Source organism: Chiloscyllium punctatum, chromosome 37 (assembly GCF_047496795.1).
Source record: "Chiloscyllium punctatum isolate Juve2018m chromosome 37, sChiPun1.3, whole genome shotgun sequence".
Taxonomy (NCBI): Eukaryota; Metazoa; Chordata; class Chondrichthyes; order Orectolobiformes; family Hemiscylliidae; genus Chiloscyllium; species Chiloscyllium punctatum.
Window position 1 is genome coordinate 8,697,966 of NC_092775.1, and position 24,900 is coordinate 8,722,865.

Consider the following 24,900-nt stretch of genomic DNA (forward strand, 5'->3'; position numbering starts at 1 on the left):
CACCCCAACATCCACAAAAGAAGCTGCATTAGGACATTATTTCAACAAGCCAACACACACTGCAGCACAGAGGAAAATCACCTATACCATGTATTCAAAAAGAATGGGCACCCAATGAACACAGTCCACCAATTTCTCAGCAACAAACCCAAACAAGCAGACAAAACACATCCAGAAACCCTAGTCACTCTCCCATACATCAAAGAAAGCTTTGAAATGACCTCCAGACTACTCAGACCTCTTGGCATCATGGGAGCCCACAAACCTACCAACACACTTAAACAGCAGCTAATGAACTTAAAAGATCCTATACAAGCAACAAACAAAATGAATGTCGCTTACAAAATACCTTGCAAGGACTGTAACAAACAAGCAGAAAACTAGCCACTACGATAAATGAACATCAACTAGCCACAAACAGACATGACCCATTATCACTAGCATCCTTACATACAAATGAAGGAGGCACCACTTTGACTGGGACAACACACCCATCCTAGGACAGGCTAAACAGAACACGCACAGGAATTCCTTGAAGCATGGCATTCCAATCAGAACTCTATCAACAATAACATTGATTTGGACCCCAACTATCACCCTCTGAGAAAAAGAATCGGAAATGAATCACCTACCCAAAGAAATCTAAGCACATAAATAGAAAGTTGGACATACTAGCAGTGCTTCATCCGGAGGCTCACTGATGAGGTTACCGAATATGGTGACGAAACGCCTGAAAACAAACCTTCCAGCTCAGCGAGCAAACTTACATCCAGAAGCCAAGGATGGTCATATCAGAAAGGGAGTGGGAAGGAAGAATTAAAATAGGTGGTGACTGGGACATCCGGTCAACCCGTGGGCCTGGCTGAGATACTTGGCGAAATGTGCCCTGAGTTTATGTTTGGGTCTCCCCAGTGTAGAGAAGACCAGATCAGGAGCACTGGATACAGTAAACTAGGTTGGGGAAGAGGCAGGTGAGCCTCTGTCTCACCTGGAAAGACTGTCTGGGGCCCTTGATGGAGGTAAGGGGGGGTAGTGTGCCGGCAGATTTTGCTTCTTTTCCGGTTGCAGGGGAAGGTACCAGGGGCTCGGTCGGGAGAGTGGCGCAAACCAAGGATCAGTGAAGGGAACGGTCCTTGCAGAAAGCAGAGTGTGGTAGGGAAGGGTAAGATTGTCTTGGTGGTGGGGTCTAATTGGAGTAGGTGGAAGTGTTTAAGGATGATGTGATGGATGCAGAGACTGGTGGGGTGGTAGGTGAGGACAAGGGGCACTCTGTCTTTATTGCATGGGGGGGGGGGGTTAGAGCAGTGGAACGAGAAATAGAGGTGGTGCAATGGAGGGCAGTCTGGATGACAGTGGGGGAGGGGGAAAAGCACGTTGTTCGAAATAGGTGGACCTCCGGGATGCTTGGGAGTGGAATGTCTCCTCGTCCCAGCAGATGCAGTGGAGGCAAAGGAATTGGGAAAACAGGATGGAGTTTTTGCAGGATACTGGGTGGGAGGAGGTGTAGTCCAGATAGTTATGGGAATCTGTGGGTTTATCGTAAACATCCATCTGTAGACTGTCACCGGAGATGGAAATGGAGAGGTCAAGAAAGGGAAGGAAGGTATCTGAGATGGATCAAACGAATTTAAGGGCAGGCTGGAAGTTGTGGGCAAAATTGATGAACTGCTCCAGTTCAGCCTGAGTGCAGGATGCCGCACCGTTGCAGTCATAGATGTAATGGCAGAACAGTTGGAGCACAGTGCCTGTGTAGGTATTGAAGAGGGACTGTTTGACATAGCTGACAAAGAGGCAAGCATAGCTGGGGCCTGAGTGCCCATAACCCACTCGCTGGATTTGGATGAAATGACAAAAGTTGAAGGAAAAGTTATCGAGGGTGAGGACTAGTTTGGTGTGGTGGAGGTGGGTATTGGTTGAGGGGAACTGGATGGGTCTGTTGGAGAGGAGAAGGCTGAAGGCCTGAAGGCCATCCTTGTAGGGTATGGATGTGTATAAGGACTGCACGTCCATTGTGAAGATAAAGCATTAGAGGCTGGGGAACTGGAAGTTACTGAAGAGATGGAGGGCATGGCTAGTGTCATGGGTGTAGGTGAGAAATGTCTTGACCAAGGTGGGTGAAGATGGGAGTCAGGATTGGAAGAAATGAGTTAGACGGGGCAGGAGCATGCCGAGACGATAGGTTGGCCGGGGTAGTTGGGCTTGTGGATCTTGGGGAGCAGGTAGGACCGGACAGTGCAGGGCTAGGGGCCTGCGAGGTTGGAGGCATTGGAGGGAAGATCACCAGAGGCAATGAGGTCACAGACAGTCCGAGTGATTTTGGCTAGTGGGTCAAGGGGGAAGGTAGAGCAGGGTGTTAGAGAGCTGGTGTTCAGCCTCTGCAACATAGAGGTCCGTCCTCCAGATTCCCACCACCCCACCTTTGTCAGCGAGTTTGATGGTGAAACAGGGATTGATGCGGAGAGAGTGGAGCAATTCACATTTGGTGTGTGGGGGGGGGGGGGGGGGGGTTGGAGTGGTCCCTGCATCCAAGGCACTGACAAAGTCTAAAATTTTAAGTACCATCAGTGATCCCTGCGGCACCCCACTACAATCTCACATCAACATAAAAATGATCCATTTGTCCTGGCTATACAATTCCTGTTAGTTACTTCTTCCTCTATCTATGCTAATACATTAATCCCTCCACAATGAGCTTTTATTTTGTGTAGTAACCTTTGATGTGGCACTTTATCAATTAAATCTTCTCAGAATCTAAGTATACGACATCCATAGGCTCTTCTTTAGTCATGTGCATATTACTTCTTTAAACTCTCATTAATTAGTCAAATCCATGTTGACTCTGGCTAATGCATGAAGAGCTCTGCTATATCCTCCTTAATGTTAGGTTCGAGCAATTTCCTCATGGCAGATGAGGCAAAACTGACCTGTAGTTTGCGACTTTATAGGTCTCTCTCGAATCAACAAGGTACATTCTCTATTTCCCATCTGATGGGACCTTTCCGACAGAAGAGATTTTTGTAAAATCCTCACCAACAATTATAACCAACACATAAATAAAGTGAAGGCCAAGACAGTATAAGACCTGTGGATTAAGTCCATTACGACCTGGGAATGTCAAATTTTAGATTGAAAATTTTCCCATTAATTTTTCCTGGGTGATTGGAATGGTTTTAAATTCCTTCTTCCCTTTTACCTCTTGATTCACAATTATTTATGGAATGTTATTTGTATTGAGTACAGTGATGACAGATACAATACACATGTTCAATGCACCTGCCATTTGCTCATTAATTTCCCAGACTCAATTCTCCAGAGGGCCAACACTCACTTTAGGTACTCTTTCCTTTTGAAATACCTGTAGGAACTGTTGTTATATTTCTAGCTCGATTTCTCTTGAATTCTAACTTCTTGCTCAAAGTTTCAGTTACTCTTTGCTGGTGTGCTTACTCGCCCAATCTTGTACCCCGCCACTAACCTTTACCGAATTGTAAGCTTTTTCTTTCAATTTGATTCCATTGTTAACTTTCTTAGCTATCCATGAAAGATGCATCCTTCTTGTGGAGTCATTATTTTCTACTGGAATGCGTTTTTGCTGAGTATTATAGCACATCTCGCTAAACATCTTCCACTGTTTCTTTGCTACCTACCTCTTAATCTAACTTCCCAGCTCACTTCAGCCAGCCCCATCTTTACAATTGCATTTGGTTAAGTTTAACATAGTTGTTTTAAATACATTCTTTCCTCCCACGAATTGAATGTGAAAGTCAATGATGCTCTGATCGGATCGCTTTACCCATGAGAGCTCCTTTACTATGAGAGCATTAATTCATCCTGGCTTATTGCCTATTACCAGATCTAGAATTGTCTGCTCTCTGGTTAACTCTAACATCCTGTGCTGATTAATCTACAAACTCACCTTCCAGGCTTTATTTGCAAATCTGATTTATTTAATCTGCATGTAAGAATTGCCATTCTTTTCAGAAATGCCCATTAATTCCTGCACACACCATCCTACAGTACGGTCACTGTTAGGTTCGCCTATAAACTATTCCCATCAGTGATGTTTGACTTGAAATAAAAGCAAAATACTGCAGATGCTCAAAATCTCAAATAAAAACAAGAATGCTGGAGAAACTCAGCAGGTCAGGCAGCATCTGTGGAGAGAGAAACAGACTTAACATTTCAAGTCCAGTGTGACTCTTCTTCAGATGCTGACACATCCATATATAAACTTAAAGTGAAGTCTATACACCACAGAGACAGTGGTCTATTCCACCACTTTCATCCTCTCCACGTTCTACCAATTCCTGTTCAAAATGCAATAGCGATTATAATGATGATTATTGTTCTTGGAATTCAAGGAAGATAATGGATTCGTAGATGCTTAGTCACGTTGTGAATGAACACAGAGATAATTGTGTAGCTCCTGTCTGAGGACACAGCTGGTGCATTGGAACTGATATGTCATGGCACAGACAGATACCACTCTAAGATGCTACACACAGACAGCAACAGTACATTATCACCGATCCTTTTAAAAAGGGATAAATGTTCTACAGGTCAGGGCTCTCCAGCAAGATCCTTCTCACATTGATTTTCCAACTCCTCAGGGCTGATGCTGCACCACTTCAGGCTTTTCCCTGTTTAAAAAAAAATTAACTGAATAAAAGTATCACTGAGTGGGCCAGGCATTTATTCCTAATTCCTAGTTGCCTTTGAGAAGGTGGTGGTGAGTTGGCTTCTTGAATCTCTGCGGTCCCTTTGGTGTAAGTAGCAAGATAGTCTGTCTACTTTTGATCTTTTGAGAATTTCCAACAATTGATACAACTGATTGGCTTGCTGGGCCATTTCAGAGAGCAGAAAATATGTTGCTGGAAAAGCGCAGCAGGTCAGGCAGCATCCAAGGAGCAGGAGAATCGACGTTTCGGGCATGAGCCCTTCTTCAGGAATGAGGAGAGTGTGCCAAGCAGGCTAAGATAAAAGGTAGGGAGGAGGGACTTGGGGAAGGGGCGTTGGAAATGCGATAGGTGGAAGGAGGTCAAGGTGAGGGTGATAGGCCAGAGTGGGGGTGATGGCGGAGAGGTCAGGAAGAAGATTGCAGGTTAGGAAGGCAGTGCTGAGTTCGAGGGATTTGACTGAGACAAGATGGGGATGGGGAAATGAGAAAACTGGAGAAATCTGAGTTCATCCCTTGTGGTTGGAGGGTTCCTAAGCGGAAGATGAGGCGCTCTTCCTCCAACCTTAGTGTTGCTATGGTCTGGTGATGGAGGAGTCCAAGGACCTGCATGTCCTTGGTGGAGTGGGAGGGGGAGTTGAAGTGTTGAGCCACGGGGTGGTTGGGTTGGTTGGTCTGGGTGTCCCAGAGGTGTTCTCTGGGACGTTCCGCAAGTAGGCGGCCTGTCTCCCCAATATAGAGGAGGCCACTTCGGGTGCAGCGGAGGCAATAGGAGGAGGTGTCCGTGAGCTGGCATTTAGTCTCAGCGGTGTGAAGGTCAGTGTGCCAAACTACTACCGCGCCTCCCTTGTCTGCTGTTTTGATAGTGAGGTTGGGGTTGGAACGGAGGGAGTGGAGGGCTGCACGTTCCAAGGGTGAGAGGGGTGGAGAGGTTGAGGTGGTTAATGTCGCAGCGGCAGTTGGCTATGAAGAGATCGAGGGAAGGTAAGAGGCCAGCACGGGGTGTCCAGGTGGATGGGGTGTGTTGGAGGCGGGAGAAGGGGTCGTCAGAGGGTGGGCGAGAGTCCTGGTTGAAGAAGTAGGCGCGGAGGCGAAGGCAGTGGAAGAATTGTTCGATGTCTCGCCACGTGTTGAACTCATTAATCTGGGAGCGTAGGGGAATGAAGGTGAGGCCTCTGCTGAGGACTGATCATTCATCCTCAGAGAGGGGTAGTTCTGGAGGGATTGTGAAAACACGGCAGGGCTGGGAGCTAGGACATGGTGTGGGGCTGGAGCTGGGAGTGGGGGCGGGGACAGAGATCGGCATGGGGGCGGGGGCGGGGATGGATTTCAGCGTGGGGGCGGGGTTAGGTGTGGTGACAGATCGGTGTGGGGGCGTGGACGGAGATAGGTGTGGGGGTGGAGTTAGGCGTGGTGACGGAGATCGGCGTGGGGGCGAAGTTAGGTGCACGGGCGTAGATCGGTGTGGGGGCAAGGTTAGGCATGGTGACGGAGATCTGCGTGGGGGCAAGGTTAGGCATGGTGACGGAGATCGGTGTGGGGGCGGAGTTAGGCGTGGTGACGGAGATCGGCGTGGGGGCAGAGTTAGGTGTGCGGGCGTAGAGGCAAGGTTAGGCATGGTGACGGAGATCGGTGTGGGGGCGGAGTTAGGCGTGGTGACCGAGATCGGCATGGGGGCAGGGATGGAGATCGGTGTGGGCGCGGAGATGCATGCGGCGTGGTGGTTGCGCAGGTTAGTGATGTCACTGGGGGTGGAAGTGGCTGCGGCGACAGCAACCCAGGAGGCGGTGGTGGCTGTGGCGACGGCAGAAACGGTGTTATTCCGGATAGCCACGGAGGCCGCGAATCTGTCGGCGACGGTTTTCCTGGCGATCGTGGAGGCAGTTGTCTGGGCGGCGATTGCGGAGGCTGCGAGGTCAGTGGGGGCGGAAGTGACGTCATGGTTCGCGGCGGCGCTTGCTGTAGCGGCCGTGTGGTTAATGGCGCCAGAGTTCCATTTCAGAGAGCAGTTAAGTGTTGACCACATTGCTGTGGGTCTGGAGTCATGTGTATGCCAGACCGGATAAGGAAATGAGTTCTACGAACATCACTGAAGACATTATTAAAACTCATTACGTTTGGTTGGGTTTCATTGAACATATAACAATACAGTGCAGGCCCTTTATGTTGCGCCAACCTCTACACTATCCCATCATCATCCATGTGCTCATCCAAGGACTATTTAAATGCCCCTAACGTGGCTGAGTTAACTACATCGGCAGGTAGGGCATTCCACACCCTTACCACACTCTAAGTAAAGAACCTCTGACATGTTTTAAATCTATCACCCCTCAATTTGCAGCTATGCCCCTTCATACAAGACAACATCATCATCCTATGAAAAAGACTCACTGATCATCTTGCATGTCTCTATTAAATCCCCTCCTAGTTGTCTTCTCTCCAATGAGAACAGACCCAAGTCCCTCAGCCTTTCCTTATAAGACCTTCCCTCCAGAGCTGGCAGCATCCTGGTAAATCTCCTCTGCACCTTTTCCAATGCTTCCACATCCTTCCTGTAATGGGGAGGCCAGAACTGTACACAATATTCCAAGTGTGGCCGCACTAGCATTTTGTATAGTTGCAGCATGACATCACAGCTCTGGAACTCAATCCCTCTACCAATAAAACCTAACACACCGTGTGCCTTCTTAACAGCACGATCAACCTGGGTGGCAACTTTCAGGGATCTATGTATGTGGACTCCAAGATCCCTCTGCACATCCACACTACCAAGGATCTTTCCATTGGCCCAGTATTCTGTCTTCCTATTATTCTCCCCAAAGTGAATCACTTTACATTTATCTGCATTGAACTCCATTTGCCACCTCTCAGTCCAATTCTGCAGTTTATCCAAGTCCCCCTGCAATCTGCAACACTCATCTACACTGTCCACTACTCCACCAACATTAGTGTCATCTGCAAACTTAGTAATCCATCCATCTATGCCTGCGTCCAAGTCGTATATAAAAATGACAAAGAGTTACTAGTGGTGTACCGCAAGGGTCAATGTTGGGTCCACTGCTGTTCGTCATTTTTATAAACGACCTGGATGAACATAGAACATAGAACAATACAGCACAGTACAGGCCCTTTGGCCCTCGACGTTGCGCTGATCCAAGCCCACCTAACCTACACTAGCCCACTATCCTCCATATGCCTATCAAATGCCCGTTTAAATGCCCATAAAGAGGGAGAGTCCACCACTGCTACTGGCAGGGCATTCCATGAACTCACGACTCACTGAATAAAGAATTTACCCCTAACATCTGTCCTATACCTACCACCCCTTAATTTAAAGCTATGCCCCCTCGTAATAGCTGACTCCATACGTGGAAAAAGGTTCTCATGGTCAACCCTATCTAAACCCCTAATCATCTTGTACACAAGGAGGGCATAGAAGGGTGGGTTAGTAAATTTGCAGACGACACTAAGGTTGGTGGAGTTGTGGATAGTGACGAAGGATGTTGTAGGTTACAGAGACACATAGATAAGCTGCAGAGCTGGGCTGAGAGGTGGCAAATGGAGTTTAATGGGGACAAGTGTGAGGGGATTCACTTTGGTCGGAGTAACCGGAATGCAAAGATTCGTGGTAGTGTAGATGAGCAGAGGGATCTCAGTGTTCAGGTCCTTGAAAGTTGCCACCCAGGTTGACAGGGTTGTTAAAAGGGCATACAGTGTTTTAGCTTTTATTAATAGAGGGATCGAGTTCCGGAACCATGAGGTTATGCTACAGCTGTACAAAACTCTGGTGCGGCCGCATTTGGAGTATTGTGTACAGTTCTGGTCACCGCATTATAAAAAGGATGTGGAAGCTTTGGAAAGAGTGCAGAGGAGATTTACTAGGATGTTGCCTGGTATGGAGGGGAGGTCTTACGAGGAAAGGCTGAGGGACTTGAGGCTGTTTTCATTGGAGAGAAGAAGGTGGAGAGGTGACTTAATAGAGACATATAAGATAATCAGAGGGTTAGACAGGGTGGACAGGGAGAGCCTTTTTCCAAGAATGGTGTCGGCAGGCACGAGAGGGCATTGCTTTAAATTGAGGGGTGATAGATATAGGACAGATGTCAGAGGTAGTTTCTTTACTCAGAGAGTAGTAAGGGAATGGAATACTTTGCCTGCAATGGTAGTAGATTTGCCAACTTTAAATACATTTAAGTTGTCATTGGACAAGCATATGGACGTTCATGGAATAGTGTAGGTTAGATGGGCTTCAGATTGGTATGACTGGTCGGCGCAACATCAAGGGCCGAAGGGCCTGTACGGTGCTGCAATGTTCTATGTAATAGCAGTCCCAAAACAGATCCTTGTGACACATCACTAGTAACCAGACTCCTGGCAGAATATTTTCTATCATCCACCACTCACTGCCTTCTTACAGAAAGCCAGTTTCTAATTCAAACTGCTAAATCCCATGCCTCTGCATTTTCTCCAAAAGCCTACCATGTGGAACCTTATCAAAGGCTTTACTAAAATCCATGTACACCATGTCAACTGCCCTACCCTCATCTACATGCTTGGTCACCTTCTCAAATACTCAATGAGGTTTGTGAGACACGACCTGTCCCTGACAAAACAGTGTTGACTACCTCCAATCAAATTGTTGCTTGCTAGATCATTATAAATCCTCTCTCTAATAATCCTTTCCAAAGCTTCTCCTACAACTTCTCCTACCAGTGAGACGTCGGGCTCACTGGTCATTAATTACCTGGGTCGTCTCTAATTCTTGAACAAGGCACAATACTTTCAATCCTCCAGTCCTTAGGTACAATGATGACTCAAAGATCAAGGCCAAAGGCTCCACCATCTCCTCCCTGGCTTCCCAGAGAATCCTCAGATAAATCCCAGCCAGCCCAGGGGACTTACCTACTTTCACTCCTCCTAGAATTGAAACATCTTCCCCTTACGAACCTCAATCCTTTCTAGTCTAATAGCCTGTATCTCAGTCTTCTCCTCTACAATATTCTTCTTTTCTGGAGTCAAAACAGATGAGAAATATTAATTTAGCACCCCTCCGATCTCCACAGGGTTCACTTCTGTCTTTGACTGGCTCTATTCTGATCCTGGTCATCCTTTTATTCTTTACATACCTACAGAAAACTTTACGGTTCTCTTTATTCTACCTGCTAAAAACTGGTAATGTCCCCTTCTTGCTCTTCTTAACTCTCTCTTTAAAGTAGCTAATCTATAACTCTCCATCACCTCATCTGAACCATCTTATCTCAACGTCACATAAGCCTCCCTCTTCCACTTAACAAGAGATACAATTTCTTTAGTAAATCACAGTTCCCTTACCTGGTCACTTCCTCCCTGCCTGACAGGGACAGACCTATCAAGGACACGCAATACCTGTTCCTTCAACCAATTCTACAGTTTGATTGTCCCCTGCCCCCACATTTTGCTCCCCCATTCCATGTCTCCTAAGTCTTGCCTAATTGCATTATAATTGCCCTTCCCACATCTATAACTCTTGCCCTGTGGCATGTACCGATCCCTTTCCATCGTTAAACTAAACATAACCAAATTATTGTCACTCTCTCCAAAGTGCTCACCTGTCACTAAATCAAACACCTGGCCTGCTTCATTACCAGGCACCAGATCCAGTGTGGCCTCCCGTCTTGTCAGTCCTTCGACATGCTGTATCAGGAAACCCTCCTGTACACATTGAACAAAAATTGATCCATCCGATGTACTCAAGTTGAAGTGAAAGTCCCCCATAATGACTACCCTGTTCCTTTCACTCCTACCCAGAATTGTTTTGCCAATCCTCTCCTCCACCTCCCTGGAACTCTATGGAGCCTATAAAAAACTCCCAGTAGTGTGACCTCTCCTCTCCTGTATTTAACCTTAGCCCATACCACCTCAGTAGACGAGTCCTCGTCAAAAGTTCTCTCAACCATCATTATACTGTCTTAGACTACAAAGCCACACCTCCCCCCTTTTACTGCCTTGCCTGGTCTTAATGAAAGACCTGCAACATCCATTCCTGACCCTGCTCTATCCATGTCTCCGAAATAGCCACAACATCGAAGTCCCAGGTACCTATCCATGCTGTAAACTTACCTACCGTATTCTGGATATCCCCGATGTTGAAGTAGACACACTTCAAACCAGTTTGCTGTCTGTCAGCACACTCCTGTGACCGTGAAATTCTGTCCATGTCCTTCCTACTCACAACTTCCTGTGCAGTGGAACTACACCACCCTCTCTCCCCTGCTGAGCTAGTTTAAACCTACCCGAATAGCACCAGCAAATTTTCCATCCCTCTGGTTCAAGTGAAGACTGTCCTGTTTGTAGAGGTCCCGCCTTCCCCAGAATGAGCCCCAATTATCCATATACCTGAAACCCTCCCTCCTTCACCATCTTTGCAGCCACGTGCTCAGCTGATAGCAAGTTGAGGAACAGGGAGCGCTATCATGTGACACAGGTAACAAACCAGAGATAACAACTCTGTTTGTTCTAGCTCTCAGCTTCCACCCTAGCTCCCTGAAATCCTGCCTTACATCCCTATCCCATTTTCTACCTATGCCTTTAGCACCTACATGGACCACGACTTGGGGCTGTTCACCCTCCCCCAAAGACAAGATCCGACACACCCGAGACATCATTATTAGACTTTATTTCAAGATTTTTGCTAAATTCAAATTCTACTCTGTGGTTGTGGAATCTGAACCTGTGTCCCCAGACTATCATGCAGGCTTCTGCAATTACAAGCCCAGCGACAATATCACTGTGTCATCACTTACCCTAAGCCTTAAGCAAGTCTTTGTAGCACTTGTGACCAACTGTGGTTTCTATTGCCAGACTTGAGCTCTCTATACAAAGGAACTAAGTAGCTACTCTTCATTTGAAAGCTGACATGGAATTTACTACAGGCACACAAGGTAGCATTAAGTCAAGGGGCTGAATGTTATCAGTCAATTAGATTTAGGATGATTTATACCTCAGTTCCATTTATCAATCATCTTTGGTTCCATCACCCATTTTAACTGCTGCTTACTGAAAATTCTACTATTACCAGTTTGATGTTTTCAATCCAATCCCCCACCCTACACCATCAAATGTCTTCTGGAGGAGAGAGCACTAAATTTCACAAACTTTTGTTTTAAGAAGTGCTTTATTTTAAAAAAACAACAGCTGTATATTGTGCAGCCCTACTTAGTGTGGACTTTGGGTCTCAAGGTGATTCCTCGAAGTGCAGTCCCACCGTGGATAAAGCACTTAAGAAAGACTGTAATGTTTGAACTTTCAGCTTTATCTTCTACATAAAACTAAGAGGGTCTGCAATGCATAACTTTTAAACTTATTTTGTATGTTTCACGCTACATTATAATTACTGCAATGTTCAACTTTGTTCTTTGTACCTTGTTCTTAAGATTCTGTGCCGAGGTACTTGCACCTTGTGTGATGGCATTATACATGTTTCACCGTACTCTTGTACGAGAGTACACATGACAATAAAATCAAATCAAATCTGAAGGTTGGATACACTGTCACAAGATGTGCACACAGTTACTGTCATACCTGACACAAACAATGAACCAATAATTACAACAGAATAGAATCTCTAGTGTGGTAACAGGGCCTTTGGCCCAACAAGTCCACACCGACCCTCTAAACAGTAACCCACCCAGACCCATTCCCTCTACCCGGTATTTATGCCTGACTAATGCACAAAAGCTACACTTGCGTGAACACTCTGGGCAAGTTAGCATGGCAAATTCACCTAACCTACACAGTTTTGGACTGTGGAGGAAACTGGAACACCTGGAGGAAATCCATGCAGACATGGGGAGAACATAAACTCCACACAGACAGTCACCCGAGGCTGGAATCGAACCTGGGTTCCTGGTGCTGTGAGGCAGCAGTGCTAACCAGTGAGTCACCATACCTTGAAACCTTGAAAAGTTTTTCCAATTTTCCAGAGGGCCAGAATTCAGAACTATGGAGTACAAGATTAAGGATATTATAATGAATTTGTCAACGACACTAGTTAGACTTCAGCTGGAGTACTGTACACAGTTCTGGCCATCGTACCTCAGGAAAGATGTGACTGTATGGGAGAAAGTACAGAAGAGGTTTCTTAGAATGGTTCCAGGGATGAGAAACTTCAGTTATGAAGATAGGTGGCAAAGGTTGGGACAATTTCATTTGGAAAGGACAAGGCTAAAAAAGGACTTTTGATTTAACAATTGAAAATCATGAATGAGCTGAACAGAGTAGACAGGGAAAAACTATTCCCACTCAACAAAAGGATCAGAACAGGAGGAAACAGATATTAGATAACTTGCAAAAGGAAATAAATGCAATGTATATGGTTTGGATTTGGAACACGCTGCCTGGAAGGGCAGGTTCAATTGATGCATTTAAAGAGGGATTAGATGATTATTTAAAATAGGAATAATATATAGGACTTTGAGAAAGACTAGTTTAGAAAGCTAGTGCTAACACAATGGATCAAATGGCCTCTTTGTGCACTGTAATAATTCCGTGGTTTTAAAATTAAAAATCAACACTCACCTCATCATATCCAAAAATAGCAGCGTAGAAAGTTTCTGTCATAACTCTCATGTCCTCCTTCAGCACAACTGATTCGATCTGAGAGGCACAAATGGTACCACAAATAAATATTTGACATGTAATCAACTGCACCTTTTCCTCAGTGGAGAGATCAGATAGTAAGATATGAAGAGAAATGTTCAATATCAAATCCAGGGACACTCAGGTGTGAACAGCAGCAGCTTCTAAGTGTATCCTGAAATGGTTACCAGTAACTAGTTGTTAGCCAGTTTTGAAAAGATTTGTAACTCAGGTTGAGGTTCTGGATGTGAGTTTGGTTGCTGAGCTGGAAGGTTCAATTTCAGACGCTTCTTTGTTACCATACTAGGTAACATCAGAGAGCCTCCAGTGAAAGAATTACCAAAATGTCTGAAATACAAACCTCCCCATAACATCCCAGTAGCTAAAAGAAATGGCTGCAGAATGCTTCGAAAAATGATTAACAATGCCCACAACTGACTCTAAATACAATCGGGAAATTTCGCGCCAAAACTTTACTCACAACACAACAGACCATGAATAGACAGACACAGTACAACAAGCCAAACGCATTAGACAGCGGCAAACACAAAATAAAAAAATTAGACCTGCAGAAAAAACTAGATAAATTGACACAAGGCTTCACTGGAGACTCACTGATGATGTTACCTAGTATGGTGACAAAATGTCTGAAACTGAACCTTCCACCTCAACGAGCAAACTCACATCCAGTAACTAGTTGGCTTTCATCACCTATTGCTTGTGTGGAACATAAAGGGCTGGTTGGGCTGAATAACCCGTTTCTACATTGTACCTTCTAATACTTTCATTTCAAAATTACACATTCATGAGCCTTAACCTGTCCTTTCTCCATAAGGAAAACAAAGACACACCTATATATTGGACCGGATATGGTTGACAGGTAACAGGGATATCATGGACATGGATAAACACAGTGTGCAAATCCTTCAGCTTCTTCACCCTCCTCTGCCATTTAATTACATTGTGGCTGATCTTATGTCCCAAGAAGCACAAAAGGCCTCAACAGAGAAGCAGTCTGAATCATCGATCTCCCTTCCATGCCTTATACATTTTACTCATATGACATGAGATGGCTATTCATAAATGAGCTCAGCTTAATTTTAAAGCAAACACAGTGGGCGGAATGGTCTTTTCATATGCCGTAAGCATCTTCTGTTTCTCAGACCTGGGAGTGTGTGTTTTTGGGGAGGGATGGGGTAAGGGTTGGATCTCCACTAAGATGATCCATAGGCACTCCACAAAGGGAGGGGGAAATCTTTACCAGCGGACAAAGGGATGGGATTTTTACACTGTCAGTAAGGGCAGGGGGATTCCCAACTGTGATACACACGAGAGTTGCAGATAAATATTTTAATACCATTTATTTTATTTTAGAGTTTGGATATTGAACTAGTGGCATGGTGGTTTTGGCCCACGTCTATGAAGGGGTTTAATTATTAATTTGCATGGTTTTCTGAAGCCTTGGTTTGTTAGATAGCTTTTGAAGGCTAATGGATATTTGTTTACTTTTGGTAAGTTTTTATGAGTGAACAGAGTAAACAACCCAATGTACTAGGCTTCCGTTAGGAAGCTCTGAAGTGTTTTTTTTTGCCGTGGTGTTAGGAGCAAGGTACTGACATGAACACGATTGGCTGGCTCACAGGAGGTAGAGAGTGGGGATAAGAGGATTTTTTCAGAATGGAGGAGGAGAAAAATAGTTACATGAGGAGGCCATTTGGCTCTTTGAGTCTGTTCTGCCATTCAATATGATCATGGCTGATGATTGAATTTGATAGCCAATGGCTGCTTTCCCATCATATCCTTTGATCCCTTTAGCCTCAAGTGCAATATCTAAATTCTTTTTGAAATCATACAACATTCAGACCTTGACTGCTTTCTATGATTGCAAATTCCCATAAGATACAGGAGTAGAATTAGGCTATTTAGCACATTGTATCTACAACATTTGAGCATTGCTCATATGTTTCTCAATCCCATTCTCCTGCCTTATCCTCATTACCCTTGATCTCTTTACTAATCAGGAACCTATCTAACTTTGTATTAAATATACTCAACGGCCTGGCCTCTACAGTCTTCTGTAGCTATGAGCTTCTCAGACTGCACACCCTCTGGCTGAAGAAATTCCTTCTCACCTCAGTTCTAAAGGGTCATCCCTCCATTCTGAGGCCGTGCCCTCAGGTCCTAGTCTCTTCTACTCATGAAAACATTCCTTCACATTCACTCTATCCAGAGTAAGTTTCAATCAGATCTCTCTTTATCCTTCTAAACGCCACCAATTACAGACTCAAGAGTCCTCATATGACAAACCCTTTATCCCCGGATCATTCCTGCAAACTTTCTCTGGAGCTCCTCCAATGTCAGCACATCCAGACACAGCACCCAAAACTGCTCATAATATTCCATTACACAGCTTCAGCAGCACATCTCATCTCTTGCATTCCAGCCCCTTTGAAATGAATGCCAACATTGCATTTGCTTTCCTAACTACCAAACAAAATGGTAACCTCATGAGAATCTTGAATTTCTGAACAATTGCCTCATTCAGAGAACATCTACACCTCTATTCTTCCTAGTAGAGTGCATAAACTCACACGTTCCCACACTCTATTCAATCTGGAACTTTTTTGCCCACTATTGTAGTGCATCCTAGTCCTTCTGCAGCCTCCCCTTTTCCGCAACAATATCTACCCTCCAACAATCTTTGTGTTGTCTGTAAGCTTAGCAACAATGCCCTCAGTTCCTTTATGCAGATCATTAATGTACAACATGAATTGTCCCAACACTACCTCCTGTGGAACTCCACTAGTCCTGCCATTCTGAAAAAGATCCTCTTATCCCCACTCTCTACCTCCTGCCAGTCAGCCAATCCTCTACCCATGCCAGTACCTTGCTCCTAACACCATGAGCTATTTTGCAGCCTCCTGTGCAGCACCTTCTGGAAATCCAAATAGATCACATCCATTGGCTCTCCTTTATGTAACTTGCTTGTTACCTTCTCAAATAATTCAAACAGATTTGAATTCCCCTTGATGAAGCCGTGCTGACTCAGCCCTATTTTACCATGTTTCTCCACAATCGCATTCTTAATAACGGACTCTAAAATGTTGCCAGTGGCCAAGGTCAGGCTAACTACCTACAAGTTTCCTGTCTTCTGTCGGTGTACCTGTTGCCTCCCTATTTAAAAAGGGTTACATCAGCTATCCTATAATCTGCAGGAATTGTTCCAGAATTGTTGCAGGATTGATTTCTCTCAGTTCCTCCATCGCACAAAACCCAGCGTTCCTCAATATTTTTGCAGTGTTAGTTGTATGTTCTCATGTGAGCAGAGAACTGATGTATTTAGTTGATTAGCCATTTCTTTGTTGCCGATTGTAAATTCCCATTTCCATTCTGACTGGAAGGGACCCACATTTGTCTTCACCAATCTTTTTCTCTTCACATACCTATGGAAGCTTTTACAGTCAGATTTTATGTTCACTGCAAGTTTACTCTTATCCTCTATTTTGCCTTTCTTAATCAATCCCTTTGTCCTCCTTTGTTGAATTCTAAACTCACCACTCTTCAGTCTGTTGCTTTTTTGACCAATTCGTATGCTTCTTCCTTGGATTTAATACCATCTCGAATTTCTCTTGTAAGTCACAGTTTGAACACCTTTCCCATTTTGTTTTAGTGCAGGACAGGAATGATCAGTTCTTGTAGTTCATCCATGCACTGAATGTTTGCCACTGCCATCCCTTTAAGTAAGGTGCTCCAATCTATTGTAACCAACTTGCACCTCATACCATTGTAGTTTCCGCTGTTTAGACTCAGTACCCTAGTCTCAGAATCAGCCATGTCACTCTCCATTTTGGTGAGGAATTCTAGCATATTATAGTCACCTGTCCCCAAAGGGCCTCACACAATTGGATTGCTAATTGCACCTTTCTCATTGCACATTACCCAGTGTAGGATGGCCTGTTGTCTAGTTGGTTTCTCGATTTATTAGTCCAGAAAACCATCCCATATACACTCCAGGAATTCCTTCTCTGTTTGATATGCCCAATCTACATGCAGATTAAAGTCGATCATGTTCCTTTCTTGCACCCACTTCAAACTTCTTGTTTAACACCATTCCGAACATCGCTCCTACAGTTTGGTGTCTATATACAACCTTCACTAATGTTTTGTGCCCCTTAGTGTTTCTCAGCTCTAACCTATACAGATTCTCCATCACTGGAACAGATATCCTTCCTTACTATTGTGCTAACTTGCTCTTTAACCAGTAATGCAACTCCACCTCCTTGTTCATTTTGTCTGCCCTTCCTAAATGTTAAATACCTCTAATATTCAGTTTCCATGCCTGGTCACTCTTCAGCCATGTCTTGGTCATCTGACTATATTAGACCTATTTTCATATATTTGCACAATTAATTCATCTACTTTATCACGAATTCTCTACACATTAAGGCACAAAGCCTGAAGGCTTGTCATTTTTACATGAAGTTTCCTGTTCACATTATTTTTCCATTGTGGCCCTGTTTGATTCTTGCCTTTCATTCATGTTTCTGACTATCACTTTCCTTATTTTCCTTTTAGACTTTTGTTCTTGTCCTTGACTCCCCTTCCCTGACTCCTTGCATAGAATCCCATCCCTCGGCCATTTTAGTTTACAGCATTCCTAACGACTCTAGCAAACACTCCATTTGGGATGTGTTATATGTAAATACTTGATTCATTCCATCTTCAATTCTTTTCCGTAATATACTCCTGTCTTATTGTTAAAACCAAGCCTGTAGCATCATGTATTCATGTTTCAGCGAAGTGAAAAACTGGCTCCTCAAAACAAAAAACAAAACTTACTTCAGTGTGCAATCGGACTTGTTCCATAATAACATTTACTGGGATCATAACACTACTGGACACAGAACAACCTTGATTATCTGAATGAGGGGGACGGGGAGTACTCTGTTCAGATAATGGATTGTACAGATAACTAAATCAGGGTTCCTTGGTGGATGCAACAACAGAAACGGGGTCCAGTGGCAGTGGCAATAGGAACAGGGTCCTCGTGGCAGTGACGGCAATAGGTTCCTGTGGTGACCCTGTTCCTGATTCTGCCACCAGCCCAGGCTGCTTGCTCTCGTTGTGCTTTTATTTAAATTTAATAACATTTTTACAGGACCTTGAGAGCTTGTTTGGATAATCCGAAATCGGATAATTGATATTCAGGTAACTGAGGTTGTTCTGTACTTGGGAGGAGAGTAGAGGCAATGGACAATGGTGATGCTCCCAGCTAGCATGAACCAACATGGAGTTAGGATTTTGACTTGCTACGAAACAGAAGAATAGCAAATAAAAATGCAGATATTCAAGTACCATATTGTGAGTTTCCACTGTAATTATTTTGTAAGCCCTAATACACTTTGTCAGGAAAATTGGCCAAATGCAGGGTAGGAAAACCAAAAGAATTGCAAATGTTGCAAATCAGAAACAAAAAGAGATTTCTGGAAAAGCTCAGCAGGTCTGGCAGCATCTGCGAAGAGAAATTAGCGTTAATGTTTTGGGTCCGGTGACCCTTCTTCAGAACTCGATAGAAAAAGGCTCAGCCCTAGCAGTTAAAGTACTGACCTTTCTTTTTTTGAAAAGGTACATAAAAATCTGAAACCTCAGAAGCGTGTGCTAGTCACCTTCAGGCCAATGCAGCAAGCCAAAGAACACATTAAGTTGCCTGATAGGTGAATATTTATACTCCATTAATGTTCACAGAAAACCCAAACCATTCGCTGTCTAAACTGGTTATTTTCCTTCCTGTTAACTCAGTACTATCCTTGTGTAAATTTCTAGAGCAGTTAAACAAACAGTCAGCAGTGGATTACACATCATAGTACTGTTCCATGCCCAACTGTGCTGAAACATCCCACGTGGATGTTGAAATAGGTACATTTCTGGCATCCTACATATTTATAGCAAGTTAACATTTTATATAAAACTTTATAAACTTTTTATTGGATTTTAAAAACTTGTGTCAGAGTTAGTTGAGAATCGCTGACAAACCTAGCATTTCTGTGCATGTGACATGATGGAATCGCTGGCCATGATGGAATTGGTAGCTTTGGTTATTGACTTACAGGAAAAGTAGGGTTTGCTTGTGTTATTCTAAGTCCAAAACAGTCTGCTTGCAATGCACCAGAATGAAGTTCCCTGGCCAGTGTCTTAAATGAGCAAAACAGCTGCCAATTAAAGTGCCTCACAAACATCCAAGAAGCCTTAAAAATCCCTGGTTTTCTTATCAGCTGCTGTGCCCCCTAGTGCTAACAGCAGCAAATCTACTGGTGTACCCTTTCAGTCTGTTAGTGAAATAGGCTCTTGCCTGCTTCCTCACCCCCGCCTCCACCGTCCACCCCATGTCCCTCAGAGCAAGGGGCGACTGGTGCAGAAGGCAAGCTGGAATACATTATGAGCTGAACACATGCAGTAGCTGGAGTGCCAATCTCCAACAAGGAGGGAAAACATTGCCTCATTAAATAAACTGACAAAATAAGAGAGCAGAAGTGAAACAACACACAGCACTAGCTCTTAAAGAAGGAGCAATTAAATGCAAGAGGATAAAAAATCCTTTCAACCCTGAGCTAATTTGTTCAAATAGTAGTTTGATTTTATTGTGGAGCATTCCACAGAAACTTTGGGCAGGATTTCGACGGGTCCATGTGAGTGAGGTTACGTGAGGGTGCATTGTGAAAAGTGTGTTGCTGTATGGCGTCTTGGTGCCCTGCACTTCCACAACACTGCAATTTTCAAAGTGCAGGCCGGGGAAAAGAGAGAGAGCGCGAGAGCGAGAGCGAGCGAGACACAGACACAGAGAGAGAGAGACACAGAGAGAGAGAGACACAGAGAGAGAGAGAGAGAGAGAGAGAGAGAGAGAGAGACAGAGAGACAGAGAGACAGAGAGAGAGAGAGACAGACAGACAGAGAGGGAGGGAGAGCAGAAGGGGGGAGAGGGGAGAGAAGTTGGGGGGGAAAGAGAAAGAGAAGAGAGACACACACATAGACAGAGATAGAATTCTTCCAGTCTTCTAGTTACCTGCCCACTGTTGAAGATCTTGTTACCGGCTGCAGAGGGCGAGTACAAACTGTCAATGCATCAAACTGGAAGATCACACATTTTAGGCCAGAGTAGTGCACAGGTGTCAAGGGCACAGCAGGGAGCCATTGTGTGATGCTACTGCCAGGTTAGCACTGGCTCTTTCATTGGCTCATTCAAATTTGCTTGAGATGGTACAAAGTTGCCATGACTTGAGCAGAGGAGAGAGTTAAACATTTTATGATTAACCATTTGGTCACTTGCATGCACCATGAGGTTCCTGGCCCTCTACTCTCCTGCCTGCTATAATCTACAAGGCAAGCCCAGTCCTGGTTGGCACCTGTCTCTAAGCACTGAACTCGAGAGCCAACTCCATCCTCCAGGCAGTGCCTCCACCATTAATTAGCTGAGCTCGTGCTATTACGGGTTTTGCATATTAAAACAGCTTTGCGTCATCAGACAGAATTGGAATGGGTTTTATACCAGAGAACAATCCAGTCTATTGTCAAAATTTTGACAGGATGAATAAGCTCCTAAACTGTATTCTACTTTACTTTGAATTTCCAATCAAAATGCAAATCTTTGTGCCCTTTACCCCAGTTTAGGAGTCACAGGCCAAAAGGTGAACCTTATCCAAGGGGATTCATCAACAACAGGGCAACTATTATACATTTGAGCTCATTAGATCTGATACACAAGAGAATGAAGAAAACTGGTTCTTTGTTCAGATGAGTTTTGTTTAGAAGAAAGAAAAACACTTAAAGAGATCTAAAAAAAGCTTACATTGATATAGCACCTATCACAACCTCAAGAAGCACTCAATAGCCAATGAATTGTTTTTAAAGCCTACTTATAATTATAGTTACACACATCAACATCCCACAAGAAAAGCAGAGGCTATGTAGTGAGATTGGAGAAACTGTGATTGCTTGCCTTAAAAGAGAGAAGGTTAAAAGGAGATTTGATGGTAAAAGGGGTTTTGATGGTATGGAGAAAGTGAGGACTGCAGATGCTGGAGATCAGAGCTGAAAATGTGTTGCTGGAAAAGCGCAGCAGGTCAGGCAGCATCAAAGGAGCAGGAGAATCGACGTTTCGGGCATGAGCCCTTCTTCAGGAATGAGGAAAGTGTGTCCAGCAGGCTAAGATAAAAGGTAGGGAGGAGGGACTTGGGGGAGGGGTGTTGGGAATGCGATAGTTGGAGGGAGGTCAAGGTGAGGGTGATAGGCCAGAGTGGGGTGGGGGCGGAGGCGGAGAGGTCAGGAAGAAGATTGCAGGTTAGGAAGGTGGTGCTGAGTTCGAGGGATTTGACTGAGACAAGGTGGGGGGAGGGGAAATGAGGAAACTGGAGTTCTCAGATAGAATTGGAGGGTGGGTCTGGGTAAGATGCCCTTCAGAGGGTTGGTGCAGACTTGTTGGGCTGAATGGCCTCTTTCTGCACTCTAGAAATTCTTTGATTCTATCTGCTGAGCCATGAGGATTGAGTAGAACTAATTGTATTAGCTCAATGAAAGTGCTAATTCAGACACATTGTGATGAATGGCCTCCACTTGTACTGTATGATTCCATAAATGAGATAAATTACCAATTAATGCTTTGGTGATAGCAATTCAGGGGGGAATATTGGCCATGACATTTGAGGAACAGTGTAGTCCTTCAGTAGTGCTGTAGAAGGCTTTACATTTACCTGAATCAGCCAGTTCGCCATCTCTCAAATAAATCTCCAACAATGCATCTTCGTACTAGCACAGAAATATCAACTTACATTATGCGCTCAAGTTCCTGAATTGAAGTTGGGCCCATTGCCCTTTCTGGTTCATTGGCTGTGGTGCTACCACTCAGTCAAGGTGAGGCCCGGTATGTATATGGTAAACTTGCATGATAAAGCAATTTGACAGGACTGAGCAGCGTTGACAAGGTCTCTGCAGGAGGTTGAGGAGTGCAAAAGACAAGGAGTACCAATAATTAATCTTTCCGGAGACTGAATGATACACACTGGGCTGATAGTCCCTTGTGAAAGTTGTAAAGCGTACAGGAAACTCTGAGGTTGGACAGTCAGACTTTTGAAACAGAGAATCACACGTGGGAGCTTGGTGAGCTAACAAGTGAATATATTGAAAATAAAGTTTCAAGCTTGAAGAGTTAAAATAATTCATACAGGTTTTTGAGCAGGAGTGTTGGAAAGGAAAACCTCCATAAAAAACAAACCAGATAAATAACCTATATTCTCAAGTCTTGACCAAACCTTCAGGTTTTTTTTTAAAAAACGTACATATGAAACTTGACTCAAACAGTTGAATGCGCTGAGGTCAGGAGCTCTTTGTGTTGTTTATACAGCTGTGTCAATTTTTGATTCGCAAACTTGGCCGACAAGTTTAGCTCAAACTTTCTTGATTAACTAAGAGTTGTGCTGAAGAAAAAAAAGAGGGGTGCCTCTCGCTAACAGCTTTGCTAAGAGTTTAGTTCGCGCTTCAAATCTCAGAAATTCAATGACCTAAATTCAAACAAACATTAGCTATCTAATAATGGTTGCCATGTGTCTACACTTGCACTGCTGTCTATTTCAGGAGGAGTGGGTTACCGCTGCATTTTAAAAAGAACAATTTGGAACTTCTCTTGGAATATTTTCACTGAACTCCACACAGAGCCATGGCAAAAATTCCTTGTGCACTGTCATTTTGCTCTGCCACACAGAAACAGAGACAATGACAATTTACATTTATGTTGTGCCCTTAATGTACCTAATGTTGATCTCCAAGATGGTGTCATTGACATGGTCGTTAGGGTTACGGGCTGCTCACCCCAATGGCTCCAGTCCGGATGCATCCTTCTGTTTCTCTTCTTTCTCACCTTTTTTTTCTCCATCTTCTGATGCCATGGGGAAGTTGCAGCAGTGCTTGGTGTGTCACTGCCTGTGGTGGCAGCAGTGCCTTTTGTGACCACTCCTGGTTGCAGCAATGGTGGTGCCTGGTGTGGGATCTCCTGGCGGAGATGGGTAGCTGTGATAGAGGCCGTGCCTGAATCGGGGACTCCTGGTCACAGTAGGTCTGAAGCGTGGAGACCCCTGGTTACAGTAGGGTCTGAAGCGTGGAGACCCCTGGTTACGGTAGGGTCTGAAGCGTGGAGAATCCTGGTTATTGTAGGGTCTGAAGCCTGGGGGACTACTGGTTACGGTAGGGTCTGAAGCTCGGGGGATTCCTGGTACGGTAGGGTCTGAAGCGCGGGGGATTCCTTGAGGCTTGGGATACCTTGCAGAAGCCCTGGAGCCATGTTTGAAGACCCCTTCTACAGAAGATGTACTCTATTTGTGATTTCTTTTTTTTGGAACGCAACAAGGTGCTGAATTGTGGCAACAAATCACTTTTTACTGTATGTCTCCAGATATATGTGACAAAAAATAAATTGTAACTCAATTTAATACACATTCCAAGATACTTCATTGGAGCACTAACAAATATTTGGCACTGAGGTAATATTGGGATATGCAACCAAAAGCTTGGCCAATAAGATAGGTTTTATGAAGAAGCTTAGAGGAAGACAGAGGGGCAAAGAGGTGGACACGTTTAGTGAGAAAGTGCCAGAGCATAGGTGTCAGGCAAATGAGGGGCTGAAAATGTGTTGCTGGAAAAGCGCAGCAGGTCAGGCTGATGCCCGAAACATCGATTCTCCTGCTCCTTGGATGCTGCCTGACCTGCTGCGCTTTTCCAGCAACACATTTTCAGCTCTGATCTCCAGCATCTGCAGTCCTCACTTTCTCCTCATGCAAATGAAAGCAAGTTAGCCAATGATGGAGCTAAGAAAATCAGGATGCGCAAAAAGCAAATACTGGAACATTCCAGAGATTGAGGACTGTGGCGTTGGATGTGGAAAAAGACATGTTTATGATACAGAGTGTTTCAAAACTACAGCATCTTCCAAAACTTGTAACAATTCGTGAAGTACTTACTGTTCTTCAAAATGCAGCCATTGTTGTGGAGGAAGGACGCAAACTAATTTGTGTACAATGAGCTTCAACTAGCTACAATCTGATAATGGCCAGTTAATCTTTTGGAGAGGTAAAAATTGACCAAAGTCGCACCAAGGGATCTCTTGAAGCTACACACAAAAGCTTTAACGTATCATTTGAAAAACAGCACCTCTGATAGCCCAGCATTCCCCAAATACAGCAAGGCCTCTGATATCCCAGCATTCCCTTAGTACAGCAAGGCAGCAGCAGCACTGATTTTTGCAATCTAGTCCTGAGTGGAACTTGAACCCACAACTTCACAGTGCTACCAACTCAACCTTGGCTGGCACTTTGAGAAAGATAGGGAAAGCGTGGGTGTGGGGGGATTGTGAGAAAGAGAATGAGAATTTTCAAACTCAGTTGTTTCCAGATAGAGGGTCCATGTAGCTCAGTGAACAAAAGGAGTGATGAGGAAATGGCATTTGCTACAACATAGGCGCAGAGTTTTTTTTAAAAAGAGGGTGCACATAGGAGGCCGGTCAGAGGAAGCATCAACCATCAGGTGCCCTCCCTCCCCCCCCCCCCCCACTGAGATACAACAGACTA

At 44.4% G+C, this 24,900-nt stretch overlaps 1 protein-coding gene across 1 annotated transcript in view; it reads right to left on the reverse strand.

Moving 5' to 3' along the window:
* The window catches only part of uqcc1 (ubiquinol-cytochrome c reductase complex assembly factor 1), a 129,318-nt gene that overhangs the window by 31,043 nt on the left and 73,375 nt on the right, over positions 1–24,900 (reverse strand). The window contains exon 7 of the mRNA XM_072556202.1: positions 13,232–13,309. Coding sequence (XP_072412303.1) covers positions 13,232–13,309 — 78 coding nt within the window. The remainder of the gene's footprint in view (positions 1–13,231; positions 13,310–24,900) is intronic.